Source organism: Ovis canadensis, chromosome 25 (assembly GCF_042477335.2).
Source record: "Ovis canadensis isolate MfBH-ARS-UI-01 breed Bighorn chromosome 25, ARS-UI_OviCan_v2, whole genome shotgun sequence".
Lineage (NCBI taxonomy): Eukaryota > Metazoa > Chordata > Mammalia > Artiodactyla > Bovidae > Ovis > Ovis canadensis.
The window spans coordinates 61736068-61757894 of NC_091269.1; the positions used below are offsets into that span (position 1 = coordinate 61736068).

The 21827-nt window shown below is 55.7% G+C and overlaps 2 protein-coding genes across 7 annotated transcripts in view; one reads left to right on the plus strand and one right to left on the minus strand.

Annotated features, from left to right (window-relative positions):
• Positions 1 to 3278: 3278 nt before the first annotated feature.
• RASSF4 (Ras association domain family member 4) overlaps positions 3279 to 21827 on the minus strand; it is a 35428-nt gene continuing 16879 nt past the window's right edge. For 2 of the 4 annotated variants that reach the window (XM_069572329.1, XM_069572330.1), the window contains exons 4-11: positions 15533 to 15666; positions 14057 to 14148; positions 12983 to 13140; positions 7933 to 8034; positions 7602 to 7653; positions 6893 to 7014; positions 5969 to 6066; positions 3279 to 4768 (exon numbers count right to left, since the gene is read on the minus strand). In XM_069572329.1, the coding sequence (XP_069428430.1) occupies positions 4708 to 4768; positions 5969 to 6066; positions 6893 to 7014; positions 7602 to 7653; positions 7933 to 8034; positions 12983 to 13140; positions 14057 to 14148; positions 15533 to 15666 (819 nt within the window). In that variant the 3' untranslated portion in view covers positions 3279 to 4707. The remainder of the gene's footprint in view (positions 4769 to 5968; positions 6067 to 6892; positions 7015 to 7601; positions 7654 to 7932; positions 8035 to 12982; positions 13141 to 14056; positions 14149 to 15532; positions 15667 to 21827) is intronic. The other 2 variants (XM_069572331.1, XM_069572332.1) reach the window with 1 other exon arrangement.
• Positions 16874 to 20910, plus strand: DEPP1 (DEPP autophagy regulator 1). 3 transcript variants are annotated; one of them, XR_011253078.1, is made up of 4 exons: positions 16874 to 17064; positions 17361 to 17822; positions 18253 to 18488; positions 19060 to 20910. XR_011253078.1 is itself a non-coding variant. In XM_069572333.1 (2 exons), exon 2 carries the CDS (start codon positions 19094 to 19096, stop codon positions 19718 to 19720), a length of 627 nt encoding a protein of 208 aa, XP_069428434.1. In that variant the 5' UTR covers positions 18398 to 18488; positions 19060 to 19093; the 3' UTR covers positions 19721 to 20910. The 3 variants fall into 3 exon arrangements, 1 of the variants encoding a protein (XP_069428434.1); XR_011253077.1 differs by lacking the exon at positions 16874 to 17064 and having other exon boundaries at positions 17238 to 17822; XM_069572333.1 differs by lacking the exons at positions 16874 to 17064; positions 17361 to 17822 and having other exon boundaries at positions 18398 to 18488.

A 21827-nucleotide genomic window follows, 5' to 3' on the forward strand; every position in this document is an offset into this window, starting at 1 on the left:
CAAGCCTGAGGCTTTGCTTTGTTTCCTTTGGGTTCTCTGGGAATTCCCATTCCTGAGTTTGCAGAAAACATCTCTGTTAAAAGGCCAGCTGGGAGGGAGCAGAGTCCAAGGGCAGATCAGCAGCTGGCTTGCTCCCAGATAACCACAGCTCCTGGGACATGAAGACAGCGTGTGCACTTGCTGTTTTTACATCTGGAAAGGCTTGAGTCTGACCGCCTATCCTGGGAGGGAGGAGCAGGGCGCCTGACAAACATAGCCCACTGCTGCCTGCAGCTGCGGGCACCTGGATCCTGCCCACACGGGCACATTGCGTATTGCTAGCTTCTCCACAATCGCCTGATCTGACAGGGTAAGCCTCGTGCTTTGTTTCCCTAGGACTAAGGGGCCAGGTGTGTCCTTGGTGAACCAATGGCTCTGTTTTAACAGTGGGAAGGTCTTTAATCCATCTTCTGGTAAACAATCTAAACTGGTAGCAAATGGCTATCACCACAGGAAAAACAAGCCTTTTTTTTTTTTTTCCTTCTGCTCATTTGCTCTGGGCAAATTACCCTGTTTTTCCTGAGTTCAGATCTTTTGCAATCATGTTGATTTTATCTTGCGTTTATTATTTGCCCTGGTTCCTGAAGTCTGACCTGGGAAGACTGTCCTGATCTAGGAGAGGACACTTATCACTGCAATCTCCACTCCACCTGTGTATACATTTTCTACCTGAGTTCTAGTGAGTGAAGCAAGGTATGGCAAACTCTCTAAAAGCTCTATGGAGAGAGGCACATGGAACTGCCACATAGACCAGCAGGAAACCGCAGAGCCTGGGAGAAAGTCTGAAATTGTGGTGTCCTGGTGAGCTGAGTTAGCATCTCTTCAAATTGCCTCTGGAAAGCAAGCATCGTTGAGAGAAAGCTTTGTAACCCTCAGATGGTTGTAGACGTGTCTAGGCGTACTTTGCTCTGTTGTTCTTTGCAGACGCTGCATTTTTCTTAAATTGAAGGTTTGTGGCAACCTTGCATTGAATGTCCATTGGTGCCATTTTCCCAATAGCCTTTGCTCAGTTCCCTGGTGGCTCAGACGGTGAACCGTCTGTCTACAATGGGTGGGGAAGATCCCCTGGAGAAGGAAATGGCAATCCACTCCAGTACTATTGCCTGGAAAATCCCACGGACAGAGGAGCCTGGTAGGCTGCAGTCCATGGGGTCCCAAAGAGTCGGACACGACTGGGCGACTTCACTTTGCTTAATTCATATCTCTGTGTCATATTTTGGCAATTCTCACTGCGGACAAAAAACTGTTGCATGTTGCCAGCCATTTCTGTAAACAAGAAATGTTGCCTGCTATCAAGCCATCAGTCACTGCAGCTGCTCCAAAGGTGCACCCCGAGGGGAAGTCAGGAGAGAGAAAAACAGGATACTGGCCCTCCACAGTTAAGATGCATATCTAAGGAGTAATTTTAATGAACCCAGACTCTAGTGTCTTCCATACACAGACGGCAGTAAAATCATTAACTTGGGATGTCTGCTTTTTTGTGATTAGCATTAATCGTTTGATGTTTGATCACGTTTTTTTGTTCTGTTTTTAAGCAAAAACTTCATATCTTGTCTCCTCCCTTAACTCTCTGGAACAGTCCTTCAGAGCTGTCCAACAGGCTCTCCCATGGGGTTTGGTCCTCAGTAAGCTCCCCAAATAAAACATAACTCAGGAAGGGGGTTCAAGAGAGAGGGGACATATGTCAACCAATGCCAATTCATTTTGATGTATGGCAAAAATCATCACAATATTGTAATTATCCTCTAACTAAGAAAAACTCGCAAATTTTAGGCTGTTTTTTTCAGTTGATATAGCAATTTTCAAGCCTGTCATTATTATAACAGTGATCTATGATCAATAATCTTTAACGTCACTGTTGCAAAAGATTATGCCAAAGGCTCTGAGAATGGTTAGCACTGCTTAGCAATGAAGTATTTTAAAATTAAGGTACGTGCTTTGTTTTTTGGACATGACGCTATTGCACGCTTCACAGGTGACAGGAGGGCTTAAACATAACTTCGATACGCAGTGGGAAACCAATCTGTGGCTCACTTTATCATGGCATTTGCCTTATTGCAGTGCTCTGGGACCGAATCTGCAGTGTCTCTGAGGTATGACTATACCTTTCCCCTTGTTAGAGATGTCTTAGCTATGCTGTTCAGAAGTTAGTTTCGCTAACTTTTCTATTTCACAAGTGGCCCTTATCAAGACAGGCTTTAAATGAAGTAATATTGTAACAGCTGAAAAGGAAAAACAAAACCAACCAACCAACCCCCCAAAACAAAACTGGGGAATGTTGACAGAGGGTTTCTTCATCTGATGGCTTTTCATGTGTCAGGCCCTGTCTGCTGCAAGGTTAGCGGGCGTCTTCAGGCTGGAATGTCTCACACGCTGTCTTAGGCCAGTGGGGCTCAGCCTTGGGCTTCCTTCCAGGGAGCTTCACCATCTCTCTGCTCTGCACATCCCCTGGCCCTGCAGGGTGTGTGGCCTGGTCTCCCAGTTAGGAGGCCTCTGAATGCAGGCTGCAGCAGGACTGTCTTTGTCCCTCTGGAGCTGAGCTCAGGTCTGGCACAAGGCAGTTGTCCCTCGGTTACTGCTGAACGATGGTCAGCTGTGGTCCTTGACCTGCATGTATAAATATGGTCTGGGAAGCCGGTGGTGGTTTTACCCATCATGTCCGACTCTTGTGACCCATGGACTGTAGCCCGCCAGGCTGCTCCGTCCATGGGATTTTCTAGGCAAGAATATTAGAGTGGGTTGCCATTTCCTTCTCCAGGGGATCTTCCCAACCCAAGGACTGAACCCAGGTCTCCTGCACGGCAGGCAGACTCTTTATTGTCTGAGCCACCAGGGAAGCCTTTTGGGTAGCTATCTCACTATTTTACTGGGGAACCCCGTTTGACCAGCTCTCTACCATCTCCTAGACCCTGCTGCATCCCCCTGAGCCCCGGAAGATTCCGAGGTGTCCCTGATGCTGGAACTCTGCAATTCGGGGCGACCCGGACGCTTACTGTCCAGGCTGCCCACAGACCTCCTCCTCTGAGCCCTACGGCTGTCGCCGTCCTCAGGCCCCACACCAGTCCCAAGGATGCGCCTGGAAAGGAAGGAATCATGTCAGGGTCAAAAGCGGTAGGCTGTGCTCAGCGTTAGCTCCTCTACCGAACTTGGTGACACGTCCCACAGGACAGGAGTTTCAAAGGTCAGAGCAGAGGTCAGGGTGGACACACACAAGTGAAAAAAAAAAGCGTGGACCTAACTCCTTTGGTTGCACGTGGCAACACCTTTATTGAGAACCTAGGAAACCCTGCGGACAAAGGAGACGGGAACGGCGGCGGCCTCCCGGGGGCATCTCTGCGCCTGCCTCTAGGAGCAGGGCGCCAGGTGGGGGCAGTCCTGGTGTGGGGCTCACCCTGAACAGTGGGCTCGAATGGCGTAGCTGCTCCCACGCTCTGCTCTTTATGGGCACCGATGAGGAGCTGCTGATTGAGGCAGAGTTGGAGTCTCACTCATGCTGACTTTCTGGCTTCAGGAGACTTTATAGTTTTTCCCTTTAAATCCACAATCCATGGGCCCCATGGGGAGAATCTGGTCTCATTTGCTCTGTTTTGTACAAACATCTCACATGACTGCTGTAAACTGTTGCATAATTCTTGCAAAGGCCTTCTTATTCATTCTAGAATTTTTCCATCAACTGACAGACCCAAATTGTTCTGATTTGGCCCCAGGGGATTCCAAGCCCTTTCTCCTCAAACAGTTTTTCCCGGTGGTGGCCTTTGATGGGAAGTACTGACGCACACCCAGAGAGGGCAGGAGGCACACAAGTGTCCGAGGAGCGCAGTGACGGGCGAGGCGTGGCCTTCCCAAGCCACTGCCGGCAGTCCCTAGACAGCTCCTGGCCTCTCACCCACCCTGCAGGCATCCTTTCAGGCTCATGTGGGTCACCTCCTCAATGTGAAACCTTATAAGAGTCCCTTCAGGTGCTGCCGGGGAAGTTCAGAGTGAGTGCCGCTGAGAGATGGGCTGCTGGTGCTCTTATTCTTGGTCTGACCTCTGCCAGCAGGGCACTGAGCTATGCGAGGCTCATGGAGCGACATCAGAGGCGCTACCTGGTACGCCACAGTGAAGTGACAGCTGGGAGCACTGCACATCCCATACCCGCTGGCAGTTCCTGCTCTTCCCAGCAGAGTTTCTGAGCGGCGGCATGAGGCGAGGGTGGACAGGGTCTAGGGGCTCACGTGTTTGATGAGGATAATGGCTTGCGGTTCTGCAGTAATTCTGGGCCAGGCACTGGGGAAGCAGGTGGAGCCCGCACTCTAGAAGCAAGACTGTTCTGCTCCCCTGAGTTGGAGAGGTGTGGCATAAACAGGGCCGGCCATGCTGTCTAGTTCCTTAACTCGGCTCATGTCACAGCTCCAGGGCTGCTTGCAGCCCAGGCCCATCTCACATGCAGACTCCACCCAGCAAGCTCCTGGGTCCTCAGGCTTAGGACTGGGCCCCGTGAGTGCTCAGCTTGGAGCCACGCGCCAGGGCCGTGGGACTCAGGCTGCCTGGCGGGTGGACAGGCAGGGGCACAGACGCCAGATCCCTCGGCCGTGCGGCCAATCTGTGTGGCCAAGCGGGACCTGGCCGCTGGCTGTCAGTGTGCAGTGGCTGCTGGGGGCTTCGGAAGGGGCAGGTGCTGCTGGGCTACTTGGCTTCCACCAGCTGCTCCAGGCGCTGCAACATTGTCAGACGCAGGGCTTGGAACCTGGAGGGAGACACAGCCGAGAGGATTCACTGGTACCAGAGGGGACAGGGAGCAAGGAGCACAGCAGAGGAGCCCAGAGGTGCTGGGCCTGGAGACCCACGGCTCCCGACCGGCTGCTTAGTGGCCACCATCTCTCCTCTGCCAAGGGGAACGAAGAAAGAGCCGGGACCCACATCCTGCGAGGCCACTGGCTTCGAGGAGCAGTTAAACAGGGCTGCAGACCCTGTCGAGCTTTACAGGAGAATGCTCCTTGTATTCCAAAGAGTCTCCGGTACAGACAGGAGTGTGCTGGATTAGACAGGGCAGCAGAGGGGGTCAGGAAGCCTTGTCCGAGCCCTGGCTCCACAGTCACGTGGTGTAGACTCCGTCCTCACCTCGGGCCACCCTTCCCTCTCTGTGCACCGAGTGACCCCCAGGTCCCTCCTCGCTACAGTGACACGGTTCCCTCTGCTGAGGTCTCCGCTGACTGCCTGAGTAGGGCCTGACTGTACACACAGAAGCCTTTTAAAGAGACATTCAGCCAGAAGCCAGGATTTACATAGTCCCCTGACCGCAGACTCTCACGGCGAGCGGCCTTCCTCCTTCCCTTCCTAAGAGGGACTCTGGGACCGAGTTTCCCTCACAGAGGGAGACACAGACCATCGGGGTTTGTGACCTGACCTCACACAGCCAGGCTCCAGGAGCCAGCAGGTGACACCCACTCACCTGCTCACTGAACTGGTCCCCTGCGCTTGCAACCATCAGGGGGTACAGGCAGTCCCAATAACCGCCGCTTTGGGGCAGGCTCGGCGCTCCCGCCAGCATGGACCGGCACTTTTCGGACCAGGCTGAATGTGCATGGCAGCCCCCCGGCGGCACCTCCTGGGCAGTGCCGCCCGCAGAACACACAGCCCTGGGCCAGGGCCGGCCCACGCTGCTGCCCGAGTCTCCTGCCCAGTTTCAGCAGCTTGTGTCTGTCCTGTGACAGTGGGGCTGCCGAGGCTCGATGGGCCGGCTGGGCTGCAGGCCCCCATTTTGGCAGGCTGTCACCCCAGTCTGGTGGCACTACGGAGCAAGGGGCCAGGGGGAGGCATCCCTGAACTATGTGAGGACGCCTGGCACAACCGCAGGGAGAGCTCTCGCAGCCCCGGGCTTGGTGCTCCGACTGCACCCTTGCCCTGATGTTCCAGACCCATGACTGGCTATTCAAGGGCTGCTTACTTCACGGTCAGTTTGCTTATTTCTCTTTCCTCCTCTTCTTTTAATTTCTCAACAAAACTGTCCAGCACCGGCATTTCAAACTTAATGTACTGAGCGACCTAGAAAATCCAAGAACATTACAATGTGCTTTAACTTAGAGGCCAAAAGTGTTTTCTTTTCCTTGTGGCCGATTCAGCAGGGTCTTGTCTCCAAGGAAGAGGCTGCCTGTCTTCCTCCCACCCCCCCGACACAGCTCTGTGTGTACCAGGATGGGAGGATGGAGCCCATTCTGATCCCTAAGGCCACTGTGATCCCTGGGAGGAAAGATTAAACTGAGTTTTAGGAAGACCGTTCAATAGCGAGGGGAGTCAGTCTGGGAGTTCTCTGGGGTGGGGGTGGAGACGGTGGGAATGCCATCGTTCCCAACAATAGAATGAACTCACTAGTCTGCAAATGGCCCCAGGGACACAGGGTCACAGGCCTTCTTCTGGAGGTCCACACCCTATAGGCCTATTCTGTGTAGTGGAGTTTGGAAATGTGCTCATTGCCTAGTCAGGACTCAAGATGTCCTGAGACACTTGGTCCTTTCCATAAGGTGCAGTCAGACCCTAGGTAAGGAGCTTTTGTTGTTTTTTTTTAATGTAAATAACAACAAAATGCACTCCAATGAAGGAAAAGACTCCACCTGTCTGGAAAGAATGGAAAAGGCCAGGCCATGGTTTTCTAAGACCCAACTTCTTTCTCCCCTGAGCCAGCTGATGGATCTGGTGGTGGCTGATGGCAACAAGACGGATGAAACCGTTAAGACGGGATGGACTTAGTGATGGCCATGGGGGGCCCGGGAGCACTGCCCAAGGGGGCTCTGCCCGAGGTCACAGGAGTCTGCCACGCCATCCCCCGGCCCCTCCCTCAGGAGAGGCCTCGGGATGCCTCAGCCCCACTCACATCGTGGGGGACCTCCTCGCCCAAGTCAGCTTCCATCAGGAATATCCTGGCGATCTTCTCACAGGGCCCATGCAGGATTCTGGAAATCAGTGGGTACTCACAGTCCTTTAACTTTGTACGCTCTGAAAAAGAACGTGGTAGACAACATTCATGGGGTGGTAGGACCGTGTCTCTTTGTTCCAGGATGGGAATGGGATGGAAGACAGATGTCCAGGGGCCCTGGCAATGCTGCCAGATGTTGTGTGATGGACACTGCCTTGATGATGTGGATCGTGTCCTTCAGCGAAGGCCCAGCTCAGAGAGGAACCGTGGCTGGAGGAGCCCGGCGCGGGAAGCAGACCTGGGGAGGCCAGGCCATGCAGTGCCGGACAGAGGGCTGTGCGGTGCGAGCTCTGCAACAGCAGTTCTCAGTGGGTGAGGGGCTTCTCATCCATCCTGAAAACCCAGACGCACAGTCCTCCCCACGCCTCACTGAACCTACTGGAGAGAGCAGCTCACCATGTGGTTCTGGTGGGGTTCCGAAAGGGATGACAAGTGTGCCTGGATATAAGCCTGGGAGGGCTGCCCGTGGTGGGGGCACAGCATGTCCCAAGGCCAGGAGGGCACCTGCCCTGTGCCCACTGCACAAGCCAGCTCAGCCCTCAGAGAAGGAGCTCAGTCGGTGAGCTTGCCAAATGGATGGGGGCTTGAGTCAAAGGCAGACACTTACCCCCAGACTCATGAACGATGTAGAGGGCAAACTCACTGGGGCTGTTTTCCACCTGCACAGGCAGGGACAGGGAGTCAGACCATGGCTTTTCAAGACAGGAGAGAGAGGAAAGGGCCCCTGGCAGTAACCACATCTCCAAGCCCCCACACACAAATCCCCAGGGACCCGCCCCGCCCCCGCCTCCTTAAATTCCCAGAGCATTTCTCCGGCTAGCTCAGCAGAGGAGACCTGTTCAGCCTTCCCCCAGGAGCCATGGCTTCCACCAGCCCCCTCCCCAGCAAAACTGCCAACCACCAGCATCTGGGGCGAGGCTGCCCACGGCCAGACTCACTCGGAACTTGTTCAGCAGCAGAGTGAGCACCTGGAGGGTCGTCATGGTGCTGTTGACTCTCACGTTGGTCGTGGACCCATAGGCGGGAGTGAACACGGAGGTCTGCACAGGAAGGGGGAGGCCAGAGGGGACACAGGGCTGACACAGGCAGGGTATGGGCATACGGTCAGCCCGCTGGCACTGAGCAGCCTGGGACAGCAGGTGAACCTGGGCTCTGTGATCACCTGTGTCTGTCTGCACAGATCCACACACAAGCTGCACCCAGATCCAGGCATGAGCAGAGAAGCTTTGACAGCTCACATCGTACGAGGCCTCTAAGAAAGATGCCTGCAGATCTATAAGAGCCAAACTCTTTTTTCTAGGAACCAGGGCCGTGGGAAGCTTGGTGTGTTGCAGTGCATGGGGTCGCAAAGAATTGTACACAAGTGAGCGACTGAACCAGAGAAGGCGATGGCACCCCACTCCAGTGCTCTTGCCTGGAGAACCCCATGGACGGAGGAGCCTGGTGGGCTGCAGTCCATGAGGTCGCTAACAGTCAGACACGACTGAGTGACTTCACTTCACTTTTCACTTGCATGCATTGGAGAAGGAAATGGCAACCCACTCCAGTGTTCTTGCCTGGAGAATCCCAGGGACGGGGGAGGCTGGTGGGCTGCCGTCTATGGGGTCACACAGAGTCGGACACGACTGAAGTGACTCAGCAGCAGCAGAGTGACTGAACAATAACAAGGGCCGTGCGGGTCATCCACAAGGAGCTGGGGAGTGAGTCTCTCTACTCTGTCTAGAACCAAATCACCAAGTGTCTGCTGATTCTAAGGCTAAAGGTTCTCAAATCTGTCCTCTTTGCTCTATTCTCTCAGCTTGCCTGCGGTGAGGCCCTCTGTTTATACTGCATCAGCTTCCCAACTTTTCCCCTCTAGTCTCAGCCCTTTCGATCCATTTTCCTCCACCACCACCACAGCCTAGACGGCGGCGTCCGCAGGTCCTCCCACACGGCGCCCATGTGGCGCGTGGCTCCCTCCCAAGCATCCCGTGCTCCAGCCACACGGCTTCTGCAGTTTTGGGGGCCCGTGGTATTCTCCAAGGTATGCTGCCTTTGTTCATGAGACACCATACGTGAAGTCACCAGGGAACTTCCAGGGAATAAACTTATAGCTTATTAAGTCCTTAATGATCGCTAATCAGGTAATAACCCTGCTAAACACTTTATATAGATTCTTGATTTAATCCTCACAACAGTCCTTAGAAGTACATGGAGCTTGGAGAGGTTAGTACCTCATCGGAGTCCCCCGTCTAGAAAGGGCAGAGCTGCCCCAAGCCTCATGCTTCACCAGCATGGTGCAGGGTCCTCCCTTCGTGTCTGACTTCCCTGTGGGCAAGCTCCTCCTTGCTTTCCGAAACCAAATTCCAGATCACACATTCCTCCTGGACGGTCCTAGCTCGGCTTTCCCCAGGATGTACTGGGGCTCAGGGTACATGAGGGCTTTGTTCAGTGTCCCCAGCTGAGGTCCAAGTGCTAGAGCCAGCCTCAAACCCAGACCTGCTTTCTCCACAGTCGAGACGTAGAATGGCTGGGTGGCACAGAAAGTCCGAGTTTCTGAGAAATGTGAAACAGAGGAGTCGGGCTGTCTCTTGGAGAAGAAAGGTCATGTCAACAAGACGCCGTGTTTCTCTTGCCCGAACTCTTTTCTCAAGAAGAGAACAATCAGCTCCAAGTAGGAGCAAAGGTCCCGCGGCTCTTTTCCCGTCTCTACCCACAATGGTTTCTCCCTCACAGAACCCACGTGATTCCGACGGGCAAAGCACTTTTCTACCCACTCTGGAAATCAAGCCAACACTACTGTGAGTAAGAGCTGTCTTAGAAAATAATGAAGCGGAGCAATAGCGTGCAGTTCTAAGAAATAAAACCTGGAATAAAAACTCCAGGAAGTTAATTCTAGGAATTTATTATTGTTATTATTTTTTAGTTGTTGCCTGTGACTCAAGCACTTGTTACCTAATTTCTAAGGACACTGATTCTGAATGGATGCAGAGCGAGGAGCAAAAAAGGGAGCCCCCTGCTCCTTCAGCAGATGTGAGTCAACTGTCCAACATGCCTGCAACACTAGTTCATGAAGGCACCCAGTTTGCCTGGAAGAATGGACCCACATGTGGCAGGCACGTCTGTGACTTAGGGAACAGCCACCCTGATTAGCGCGACGAGTGTATGTCTGGCTGGCTAAGAAGCCCTTCTTGGCAGGATGGCACCAAGGGAAGCGGAAGGCTGCGATGAAAGCCCCGACTGTTCACTTTGGTTCATCGCAAAGGCTACAGGGTGTTCGGACTTCTCCGCGTCCCTGTGACATTTGCAATGACTAATATAAGGTTTAAAGTGCCCAACACACCTCTTAGAGGACAGGAGAATGTACTGAAGATAAAGCCTACAATTCAGTGCCTTGAGTCATAAAAACCTCCTTTTTTTTTTTTTTTAGGAATGTAGAATTAGAATGAGCCTGCTGCTGATAAGTCGCTTCAGTCGTGTCCGACTCTGTGCAACCCCATAGATGGAAGCCAACCAGGCTCCCCCACCCCTGGGATTCTCTGGGCAAGAACACTGGAGTGGGTTACCATTTCCTTCTCCGGTGCATGAAGGTGAAAAGTGAAAGTGAAGTCGCTCAGTCGTGTCTGACTCTTAGCGACCCCATGGACTGCAGCCCACCAGGCTCCTCCGTCCATGGGATTTTCCAGGCAAGAGTACTGGAGTGGGGTGCCATTGCCTTCTCCTAAATCCATGCAAAGAATCTTTCTAAATTTTCAAATAGTCCCTTAAAGTAGCATATCAATATTTATTCAAATATTGGCAAATGGTGGTTACTTTACACTTTGCAGACTAAACCTCTTTGGAACAGCATGTAAAGAATACCCACGTCGGGGGCTTTCCTGGCAGTCCAGGGGTTAAGACTTTGCCTTCCAGTGCAGGGGGCTGGGTTTGACCCCTGGGCAGAGAGCTAAGACCCCACATACCTTGTGGCCAAAAAGCACCAAGCATAAAACAGAAGCAATATGGCAACAAATTCAATAAAGACTAAAAACGGCCTATGTTGAAAAAAAAAAAAAGCCCAAGTTAGATGGCTGGTCCTTTGGCTAATCCAGACATTCTTAATCTCTGTTTAACTTCAGCCCTGCCTTCCCCTCCCGCTCTGAGGAAACTACTCTCAAATACTCCTCGTTTTCCTAGATTTGGGCTTCCCTGGTAGCTCAGATGGTAAAGAACCTGCCTGCAGTGCAGGAGACCCGGGTTCAATCCCTGGGCCAGGAAGATCTCTTGGAGGAGGGAATGGCTACCCACTCCAGTATTTTTGCCTGGTAAATCGTATGGACAGAGAAGCCTGGCAGAGTACAGTCCATGGAGTCACAAAGAGTTGGACGTGACTGAGTGACTGACACGGAGAAGGCAGTGGCAGCCCACTCCAGTACTCTTGCCTGGAAAATCCCATGGACGGAGGAGCCTGGTAGGCTGTAGTCCATGGGGTTGCTAAGAGTCGGACACGACTGAGCGACTTCACTTTGACTTTTCACTTTCATGCATTGGAGAAGGCAGTGGCACCCCACTCCAGTACTCTTGCCTGGAAAATCCCATGGATGGAGGAGCCTGGTGGGCTGCAGTCCATGGGGTCGCTGGGAGTCGGACACGACTGAGGGACTTCACTTTCACTTTTCACTTTCATGCATTGGAGAAGGAAATGGCAACCCACTCCAGTGTTCTTGCCTGGAGAGTCCCAGGGACGGGGGAGCCTGGTGGGCTGCTGTCTATGGGGTCACACAGAGTCGGGCACGACTGAAGCGACTCAGCAGCAGCAGCAGAGTGACTGACACACTCACCTCCTAGATTTAGTGAAGATAACCTATTGTTCCTCAGTAACACTCTGCAAACCTAGTGTGGAGTGGAGGAGGTCCTGATGATGGAGCAGGGTCCCTTCAGCCCGCCTTGTTGAATTCTGCATCCCCAAGTGCAGGGTACCGCAAGAGTGGCTTGAATGGCTCCGAGCAGACCTTCCCTGTGTGACTGTGCTTCAGATCTGACCCAAGGCCTCCCTTCGCCCAGCTCCCCCATCCCATGAGTCACCCACCACCTATCAGGAAGGGCAGCTGCTGAGCCGGGAAGCCCTGGCTTCCAGCTTCCCAGCGCTGCGGGATGTGCTCCAGGGCAGGACGCCCCATTCAGAGCCTCACCCACACTGCCATGCGCGCCATTTATAGCAACAATCCACTTCTCCTTTTTACAGCTGGGTTTGTTTATGGAATGATGTCATCAGGGGAAGGAGATCTTTTTTTCCTGAGGTCAGTACAATACATACTTGGACAAAAGGCTAGGACAAAAGGCCAAGTGCTGGGAATCAGGAGCTGTGCGAGTTCTCTGGGACCCTTCACACATGCTCTGGGGCACACCGCGACCCAGCTGGCTTAATCTACCAAGCGACAATAACAGTAGGGACGCGGCATTCCCCTGAAACAATGAACCGACCTTGGGTGGGAACCTGACAGAAAAGTGCCCTGTTGAAGACAAATTTAGCGTCGTCCTCCAGATATTCACGCAGTTTGTGAGAATGAACTGAGCGTGTGATGGGAAAAAGACAGGCTTTGTGGTCATGAAGTGAGATGTTATTTGGGGCAAGACAATTGTCCTCCTGAGCCTGTTTCCCCATCAGGACACAGGCGCCGCCTCGCCTGCATACCAGGGCTGTGCACGCGGGCTAGGTCGCTTCCGTTGAGTCTGACTCTTTGCGACCCCTTGGACTGTAGCCCCCCAAACTTCTCTGTCCGTGGGATTTCCCAGGCAAGAATACGGGGCTGGGCTGCCACGCTCTCCTCCAGCGATCCAGCCTGCATCTCTTACGTCTTCTGCACTGGCACCACCTGGGAAGCCTACCAGGGTTTTGCTGAGGGTGAATTCAGGCGTGACCACCGAGGGCCCCCCACTGCACAAGGCCCACTGACTGCATGGTGCTTGGGGCTGGCTCTCTAAGCCTCAGCTTCAGGGCCCAGGGGAGAGGCCAGGCTGGGCCGTCACCTTGTGGTTGTAAAAGTGCCCGTTGATGGAGAAGCGGTGCCGCCGGATCCTCTGGGCCTCACCGGGCGCTCGGCTCCTGGGCCGCCTCTGGATCACACAGGCTGCGTCGCTCTTGGTCCGCATCAGCTGGGGGGTCTCCTCATCCTCCTCCGCTGGCTCTGTGGCGAGAAATGGACGAGGGGGTCAGGCTCAGGACAGGGGCCTGCAGCGGTGACAGAGCGGCCTCTGTGGCGGTGCCATGTGTGAAGCTGGCTCCCTGGCACACTGGGCTGCAGGAGACGGCAGTGTGAGCACTGTCCCTGTGATGGAGGCTGGGGTCCAGCCAGTGTGATAGACATTCTGCAGACAGGAAAGGTGACCCCCAGACAGGATAACCTGTGTCACCATGCCACACGGCCATAGCCTCTGGGCCTCCAGCTCCAGGGACCCAGAGCAGGACTTTGACAGCCCCAGCCCTGTCCTCTGGGCAAGCCCTTCACTGAGTCCAGGAGGAGGTGCAGAGAGGACAGACTCCCAGGCGCGGATCCTGGCGGCTGGGGAAGAGGCCCCAGAGGCCCGCAGGGCCAGGGGAGAGCCGTGTTCTCTGCAGATGTCCTCCTTTTCAGAAGGCAGCCCGTTGCAGGGATGCAGACAACCACATCACCTCTGGAAGCCTCCGCTTCCCTGTCCTTGGGAGAGGAGTCAGTAAGAACGCCTTGGGCTGAGGAGAGATTGAGCGGGGGGCTGGGCTTCCCTGGTGGCTCACTGGTAAAGAATCTGCCTGCTGTGCAGGAATTACAGATGTGGGTTTCAGCCCTGGGTCATAAAGACCCCCTGGAGAAGGGCATGGCAACCCCCTCCAGTATTCTTGCCTGGAGAATTCCATGGACAGAGGAGCCTGGTGGGCTACAGTTCATGGGGTCACAAAGAGTCTAACACGACCAAAACAACTTAGCACACACACTCTTGAAGGCAAACAAAGCCACTCTTTGCTACTCCACAAAGCTGATCTCCAGAGATGGCGGTCATTAGCCAGCCCCCCCACCACCCCAGATGCGTGGGACCGGGCCCTGGGCTGCTCGAGGCCCCACCGACCTGATCTGCCTCTGGAGCTCTCCTCCTGGGGCCCAGCCTGAGCGCTGGGTTCCTGGGCAGTGACTCTGCCATCTTGAACAGGTGGCTCCTTCCTGAAAAGAGACAGGCATGGTGCTGAGAGGGTTGCTGGCAGAGAAAGGTGGTTCAGATCAAAGAGAAGGAGGCCGGCTGCCTCTGCGGGCCAGACACAGGCTGGAGGCAGGGCAAGCCGAGCTGAGGCCGGGATTTCACACATGGTCAACGTAACAGATAGAAAGAAAAGCAATAGATTGCCCGTGTCTGCTGGAAGGAGAGGGAGTCTGCCCTGCAGACCTGAGTGGCCTGTTCTAGGCCCCGGGGAACGGACAGATGGAAACACACAGACCCGAGCTGGGTGCCAGGCCGAGGCGGTCGGCTTCTGCGGCCGCGTGCCGAGTGGGCACTCTGGGCTGCCTTCTGGCCCCTCTGGGCTGCCGTCTGGCCCGGAGAGTAGGGCAGCAGCATCCTGGAGGCGGCTAACCGCCAGGCCTCGAGAAAGGCGGACTCCAAGCCAGGGCAGCCAGCACTGGCCTGGAGGAGGGATGGCGTGATGGGGGGTGGCCACACCGGGAGGGGAGCCTGGGGGGAACGGACAGAGGAGCCAAGCCAGCACTGAGGGGCCTCTGCGGGGCCCTGTCTGGGGCTGCTCGCGTGACTGCTTTCACCTCCTTCATAAGGAGCCCACCCTAACCTGAGGCTCTGAGGCCCCAGGTCCACTACGAGTGACCAGGGACATCTGGGGATGCACCGGGGCACTGGCGTGCAAAGGGCGATGAGAGCAGCGACTTTACTTGAATTTCGAAGGGAACGTGTTTTGAATTTCCGACTCTTAGAAGGATTTATTACGTGTGGAAGCAAGCAAAACTCAGCAGCTTACTGCCCATCTTTGGGTGTGAAGTGGGAAGAGGCAAAAGTCTGTTAAGACAGGTAGAAAACCATTTTATCCTGATCAAAACGTTCTTAATATATTCAGATAAATCTGATATAAATAAATTCTGATAAATTTGTAAAAATAAATCCTGATATTGAAATAAAAGCAGAGCCATTGGAGGCTAAACCTGTGTGTTTTGGGGCAGAACAGGAGGTGCAGAGAGGCTTGGCTTGCAGACGGCTTTGAGAGGCCTCTTTCTCTTACAGACGAGGAATGTCTGAGAAGCGCAAGTGGAGGTGAGGGCACCCTGGGTCGCTCTCCAGGAAGGGGGGTGACTTGGTTGTCATGGAGAAGAACCACTTCGGGGTGAGGCTTCAGGTTGGCAGCTGAGGTCCTGGGCTGAGGCAGTCAAGGGGTGACAGGAGTGACCGGGTTGAGGGTGGGTTACCTTCCCACCTCCCGCCCCAAACAGAAACGGGCCTTTCATGCAGAGACAGAGATCAACCTCCTGGCCCCGCACACTCCAAGCAGTACTTTTAGGTTGTCATGGAGACCACCTGGGCCCGCCCCACCCAGCGGGCACTCACAGATGGCAGCTGGACTGTCCGGGTGTCCAGGAGAGGTGCACGCGCTCCCTGTCATCCTGCATCTGGAGCCGGATGGGCCGCTTCAGTCCCCAGGAAATGGTGAGGAGCCCGTCGATGACCAGAGCCCCTTCCTCCTGTGGGGACCCACACGCTCAGCCCCTCCGCTCAGAGCAGCCGCGCTCAGGGGTCGCTGACCACCCTCACAGCCCACTCAGAAGCCAGCCCCCGCTCACGGGGCCCCCCTGTGCACTCAGGCCCCCAGATGCAGCCTCTCATCCCGAGGGTCCCGTCTTCCTCTAGGGGAAGGCCTGTGGATTTCTCTGTGCTCTAAGGCACGAGGCCCGGGCTGGAGAGGAAGCCTGAGGCGTGCCCTTCCACCGCTCGGGCGCAGGGGCTGGGACAAGGCGCTGAGTCAGGTGTCCCACAGGAACGCAGCTGCTGTCCGGCAGGCACGTCCACACAGCCACAAGGAAACACGCCCCAGGGAAGCACAGCTGTGCAGACACCGGTGCAACACAGGCCAGCTCTCCGCCCAGCGCTGCGCCTGCTCGGGGGGGCCACGGTCACCTGGTCCTGCTGGGAACGTGCCAAGGGCACTGGATCCCATGCCCACTAGAGCTGAGCAGGACCAGCATGGCCCCCACCCCCGATTTCCAAGCTGGCCTCTTCCCTCAAGGCCAGTCTTGCCTTCCTCACCACCTGGGGTATGGCCAGTCCCGCACCCCACTAGTGGCACACACTCAGGGTACCAACAACAGCTCCCAGCCCGAGTCCCTGACCAGCCCTAATTCTCCAAGGTCTGCAGGTGGCACAGCCACTCATCTGCTGCCAAAGCCTGAGGTCCTAATCAACAGAGTCCTCCAGAAGCACTCGCAGCCGGCTCCCACTTGCTCCCCTCGGGTCCTCGATTCTGTTTCTTGACCTATTTCAGGCTTCTGTCTGCACACAACCACCTCCAACTCCCCTGTGCCAAGCTGATCAAGCCCACACGTGCTCCTGGCCAGGCTGCCTTGTCTGCACCCTCAGAGCACCTGCCAGAAACCTTCCCAGCCTCACCCTTCAGCCGAGTCAGGTCTCCCCAGCTACCTGCTCCTAGTCTGCTCTGATACTGGTCTTTTGGCAATGAACTTAAACATCATTCTCCCAGCACTCTCTCAAGCACCATTCTGTAATAGATTCATCAGCGCCGTTTCTTTCTCCTTGCTGGCACTGAAAACTGTGAGAACAGAGAGACTGTGGGAGTTTCATATTCCTGGCAACACTTACAGGGGTGTCTTGCAGTATCGATTTCATGGTTAGTTAGTAATAGTTTAAAAACACCCTGCCATGCACAAAGAAAATAGTTCTCTTCTGTTCAAGGTTATCAAAAACACACACAGCTTTCTGGAATGGCCTTGCACCATTTGCTAAAGAAGAAAACGAGCAACAACAACAACAGGAACACCCAGAGCCCCTGACGACCACTGAGGCTGCACAGGCGTGAGGCAGCGACCAACCACCCCTGTGGAGGAGAGGCTGGACGGGCTCAACGGGTCAGCGGCCCTGGGAGGGTGGCGAGAAAACCCAGAGTGGGTGGTGAAGACGGTCCCTCTCCTCTGCTGCGGGTTTCCTCTGATAAGATCAGAGAAAGCTGCAGGCCGAGAGGGCGTCCCCTCCATCCAGGGAAGGGGAGCTCAGACCCGGGGCCCCCCTGGTGTCTTTGCAGGGACACCAGACGTGAGTCACATGAGGCAGCTGGTCCCCAGCATGGCTCAGCCCTGACCTCAGGCAGCAGCTCTGCCCCAGCCCCTCGCTTCCCCAGACCAAGCCCCCGCATCTTTCTTCACAGTGGGGTCCCCAGAACCGTCTTTGAAGGCCTGGTCTCAGCATGTCCAGCCTCACGGACCCCGCCCCAGCTTTGCCCCAGAGCATCAGCTGGTCTGCGGCTATGGTTTTTTTCATGTTCCTCCACCCAGAGTCCGCCGTGGGGCGGGTTATCTATGGATAAACGTGTCTGCAAGTGGACATGAGCTGTCCCTGGTGGAGCGGAGGCTCTCTCCAGCAATCTGTCAGCATCTGACAGTGGTGTCTGAAGCCAAGTCTGAAAGCCAAGACCTGAACCGCACTTTGGGTGAAGGACATAACAACTCGCTCATTGCTATGCTCTCTGCACCTAGAGTAGTTGCTGGTGCAGAGGTGTACTGGTTAGATAGCCAGGAACAAATACACAAGCCCGTCCTCATCTGACAGCTCCTCATCTGTGAAGCAGCAAGACCAGGACCCCGCAGGCTGCCCCTGGTGCCAGAGGAAGGTGAGCATAGCCCAAGGCTCAGCAAGCCCAAGGAAGCCCGGCCTCAGCCATCTCCAGGCTGAGTTCCGCATCGCTGTGTCTGACAGGGCCCCTGCAGACGCAGGCCCGGGGCTCAGTCAGAGCAGCACTGGGCCAGAGTGACTGGGGTGTCGGGGTGCTGGTGTAAGACGTACCAAAGAATGCTTCTAGGCAGAGATGGCAGAGCCTAGGGCCGCTGTGGAGGTCCAGTGGAGGCCCCTGGCCCTGCCAGTGCTCTGAGACGGCCAGGAGCTGTGGCTACCCCACCCCTGCCCTGCGGAGTAAACATTCCCAGAACCTCCCACGGTGCAAACACTTGCTCCGAGCTGGCAGCTGGGCCAGATCCCGCCTGCCAAGCTGTTTTCCTCTGAGAGCCTTCCTGAGCACTGCTATTTTTGGCCCTGTGTGACAGTAATTGATTGCCGGTGGAAAGGTATAAAAGCAGCGGCCAGGCCCCGAGGCTTGCCAGACAGCTCAGGGAGGCTCTCACTCTGGGCAGAGCCCTGGTGCGTCGTCCTCCTTGTCCCCCTTGCAGCAATCTGGCTCTGGACACCGGCTCCAGCTCCTCGACCCTGGGCCCTTGGCCCTGAGTTTCCTGGGTGCTTCCTGAGGGCTTCGTTGCTCATCCATCTCCCCTGCCAGCTACAGGTAAGGGAGGGCCACTGCTCTCTGGTTAGAGGTAAAACAAAATCGCATTGGGGATGTTTGAGGGCAGCTCTCAGCCTGGGACGTGCCCTGCCTCATTGCGGGTTCGCGCCCAGGATGCAGCTAACAGCGATAACAGCAGCTGCTGAGGGGCTTTGTATTCAGAGGCGTTTCCCCGGAGGGAGATGTTCCGTGTTTTCCCAGCACCCTTGAGAGGTGTTTTCACAACCCTGTTTTACCGAGAAGTGGAGGCTTGGAGAGGTGACTTTGCCAAAGAACCCTGGGTCAGGAACGGCTGTTCGGTTTTTAAACCCAGGTTTGGCTTTAAACCCAGGTTTCCTCAGACTCCAGCCCCATGAAGCGGGGCTCTGATTTGCACAGGTTCTTGAACCACAGTAACGATAGAGTCTTAGGGATGTCAGCATTAAGAGCCCAGGAGTTCGAGCCTGGTCTTGGAGCTGCAGACTTTAAACTGCTCTCGAGCTTCTGACTCACCCAGGTGACCTCAGATGGGGAAGGGGACGTGGAAGGGTGTCAGGGTGGCTGCAGTCCCTCACCCCAGGTCCTCTCTCAGCCCACAGGTTGCTGCCTCCCTGTCACCGGCAGCCATGAGGTCCCGGCTTTTGCTTTCTGTGGCTCTCCTGCCCACGATTCGGGAGACCTCAGAGGAGATGCTACCCGGAGGGGCTGGAGAGGAGCCCCCCGCCTCCCCCAGCCTGGAGGACTATGTGAGGTCCATTTGTCAGCTGGCACAGCCCACCTCCGTGCTGGATGAAACTGCAGCCAGGGTGCGAACCAGCAAACCCCACCGGCCAGCCCGTTCCTGTGTGAAGAGCTGCCCCGCTGGGTCTCTGCAGGACATCACCACTCGCTTCACTGGCCAGCAGCCCTCCCTGCCCAGGACTGGCCCTGTGGATCCCCTGGACTGGCTCTTTGGGGAGTCTCAGGAGAAGCAGCCAAGTAGAAGGGATGTACCACGGAGGACTGGACCCTCCGCTGATCCCTGGGCTTCTCGCAGACAGATGGACAGTGGCAAGGCACCAGGGACCCCCAGAGGGAGGCTGAGTGATGCCAAGGCTCCAGGGCACTCTCTGCAGAGAACGTCGAGGGACTGGCACCAGTGCTCCCAGGCTTCTGGGCAACCTGGACAGGATGCGGGCTCCCCCGCAAGCCCTCGCAACAGCAGCATCCTCAGAACTCTCTATTTGCACCTCCCGGTGATCCATGAACTCTGAGACCTCCCCAGTAAAGACTTCTGTAAATAGCACACAGGTCTGTGTCTCCTCCACACCTCGCCTTCCTATCCACCACCCCCGACCCAGGTGGGGACTGCCCTGGCAGGTCTCTGGGAGGGAACCACCTCTCTGCAGGGGCTCTCTGCTTTGGCAAGCCCTAGTGAGACCCCTTCTTTGAATAACAGCCTATCCCACCTGTGGCTCTCCTAACTGGCTTATCACCTTTGGCAAGTTATTTAACATGTCTGTGCCTCAGTTTTCTCCCGGGTAAGCTGTGATTAATGAGGCCTGCCTCCTAGGTTGTGCTAAGACCCGCACACATCCGGGGCCGCAGGTTACGAGCCACACGTGGAGCAGCTGCTGCCTCTGGTGGCCTCATACGTGGGGAAACAAGGAAGGTTAGGGGGGAGGAGAAAGAAAGCCTTAGCCCTCAGTGGTGTCACAGCCTGGCCCTGGGCACTCCCAAGTCCCCCCGGGGGCCCATGAGCAAACAGAGGGGCTCAGCAAACGCAGCTGCTGTGCTTCAGGGGGTCGGTCCCTGGGGCTTCCCAGGGAGGCTCAGGGGCCCCACCGCAGAAGTCCTGCTGTGGCCCCAGGAGCGTTCCCCACGCTGACGGCCGAGACAAAACCTGCCCTGGCTGGCCTGCAGGGCACCGCACACCAGACCACACGGCTCTGTCTCCACTCGTTCCCACCCCCAACCGCCTCACCTGGGGCCTCTCATCCGTGGGGTGAACGGCAGGGTCCAGGGACCACAGCCTCATTCCACATGTCCATGGGTGCCCCCATCCCCAGCCCTGGGTCCCCACAGCCTGGCAAACCTCAGTTCCCAGAGGCGTCTGGCAAGCAAGGGGGTGAGGATGAGGAAGGGGGATGGGGCAGACTGCCTTCCTCAGGGAGGAGGGGGTCATGGGAGCAATCAGAAGACGCAGGCCTGAGGCCTGCTGTTGGGTTATCTTGGGCCAGGCCAGTGCTGGCTGCCCTCATCAGGGTGGGAAGGACAAAGGAGCAAAGGATAGAGCAGGGGTCACGGGTGGGCGCGAGGCCTGCTTCGGTTTCCCCCACCTCCTGGCTCTGTGGACTAGCAAATTACCCCCCTCCCGCCTCCACCCACCCTTCCCTCCCTTCCTCGCGTTTGCCTTTCTTTCCTTCGGCTGTAAAATATTTACAAAAACCACTTTGGACGCTCACAGTGTGTATCAGTCCTCTTCAACGTGTGTTCTCTGAGGAGGCAGAATGTAAACCATACGTTAAAAAAAATTATTAGAATGATAGTAATTTTAAGTTTTAAAAGAAAACGTTCCTGACTAGTGGCTAGTTTCCTGATCTGTAAAATGGGGACAGCAAGGCCCATCCTTCACATTCTACAGTGACTGGGGAAACACTACAAGTGAGCTCAGAGGTGCAATTACGAACACTATATACAAATTCCCAGCGGTCACTACTGCTGTGCGTCTGGTGGGCTCAAACCTCTGGGTCCCTGACCTTCTGCAGCAAATATGTGTGGAACAGGCATTGGCTGGAACATCCTTAGGAGGTGATGAGGAGGGCTGACCTACTGGGTGGGTGTGTGGCTGGTGACGGGATGTGCTGGGCTCGCTGGGCCAGCCTTACAGCGAAGCCGCGGAACCTAGGATGACGCTGCGAATCCCGCAAGCTCAGAAATCACACTGCCGCATTTCGGGAGATCAGACAGGGCCAAGGAGAGGCCTGGGCTCTGGACTTCTCTGTCTATTTCCTGGATGTAAAAAAAGCTAATGGCACCTTCAGAAGGTACCCCCTAAAAAGAAAACAGAAAAGAAAAGGTCTGGGGGAAGTGGTCCCCAGCAGCGTCCCAAGCTCCTGAGGACAGAACAGCCTAACAGAAAGTGCTCGTGCTGAGGCCCTAGTGAGCAGTCCCATTCTTCCCCCACCCAGCACTGAGACAGGGAAGGGGCCCAATGCCCCTCCCACCTGGAGAGGCAGACTGGGAAGCACTCAGCAACTCCCAGGGGACACGGGCCTAGTGGTCTGTCAGCCCCTGTCACTCCTGCCTTCAGGCCTTAGAGGAAGGGGGATCACTGTAAGAGGGATCCCTGGTGGAGGAAGGTCCTTCCCTTAAGCAGGA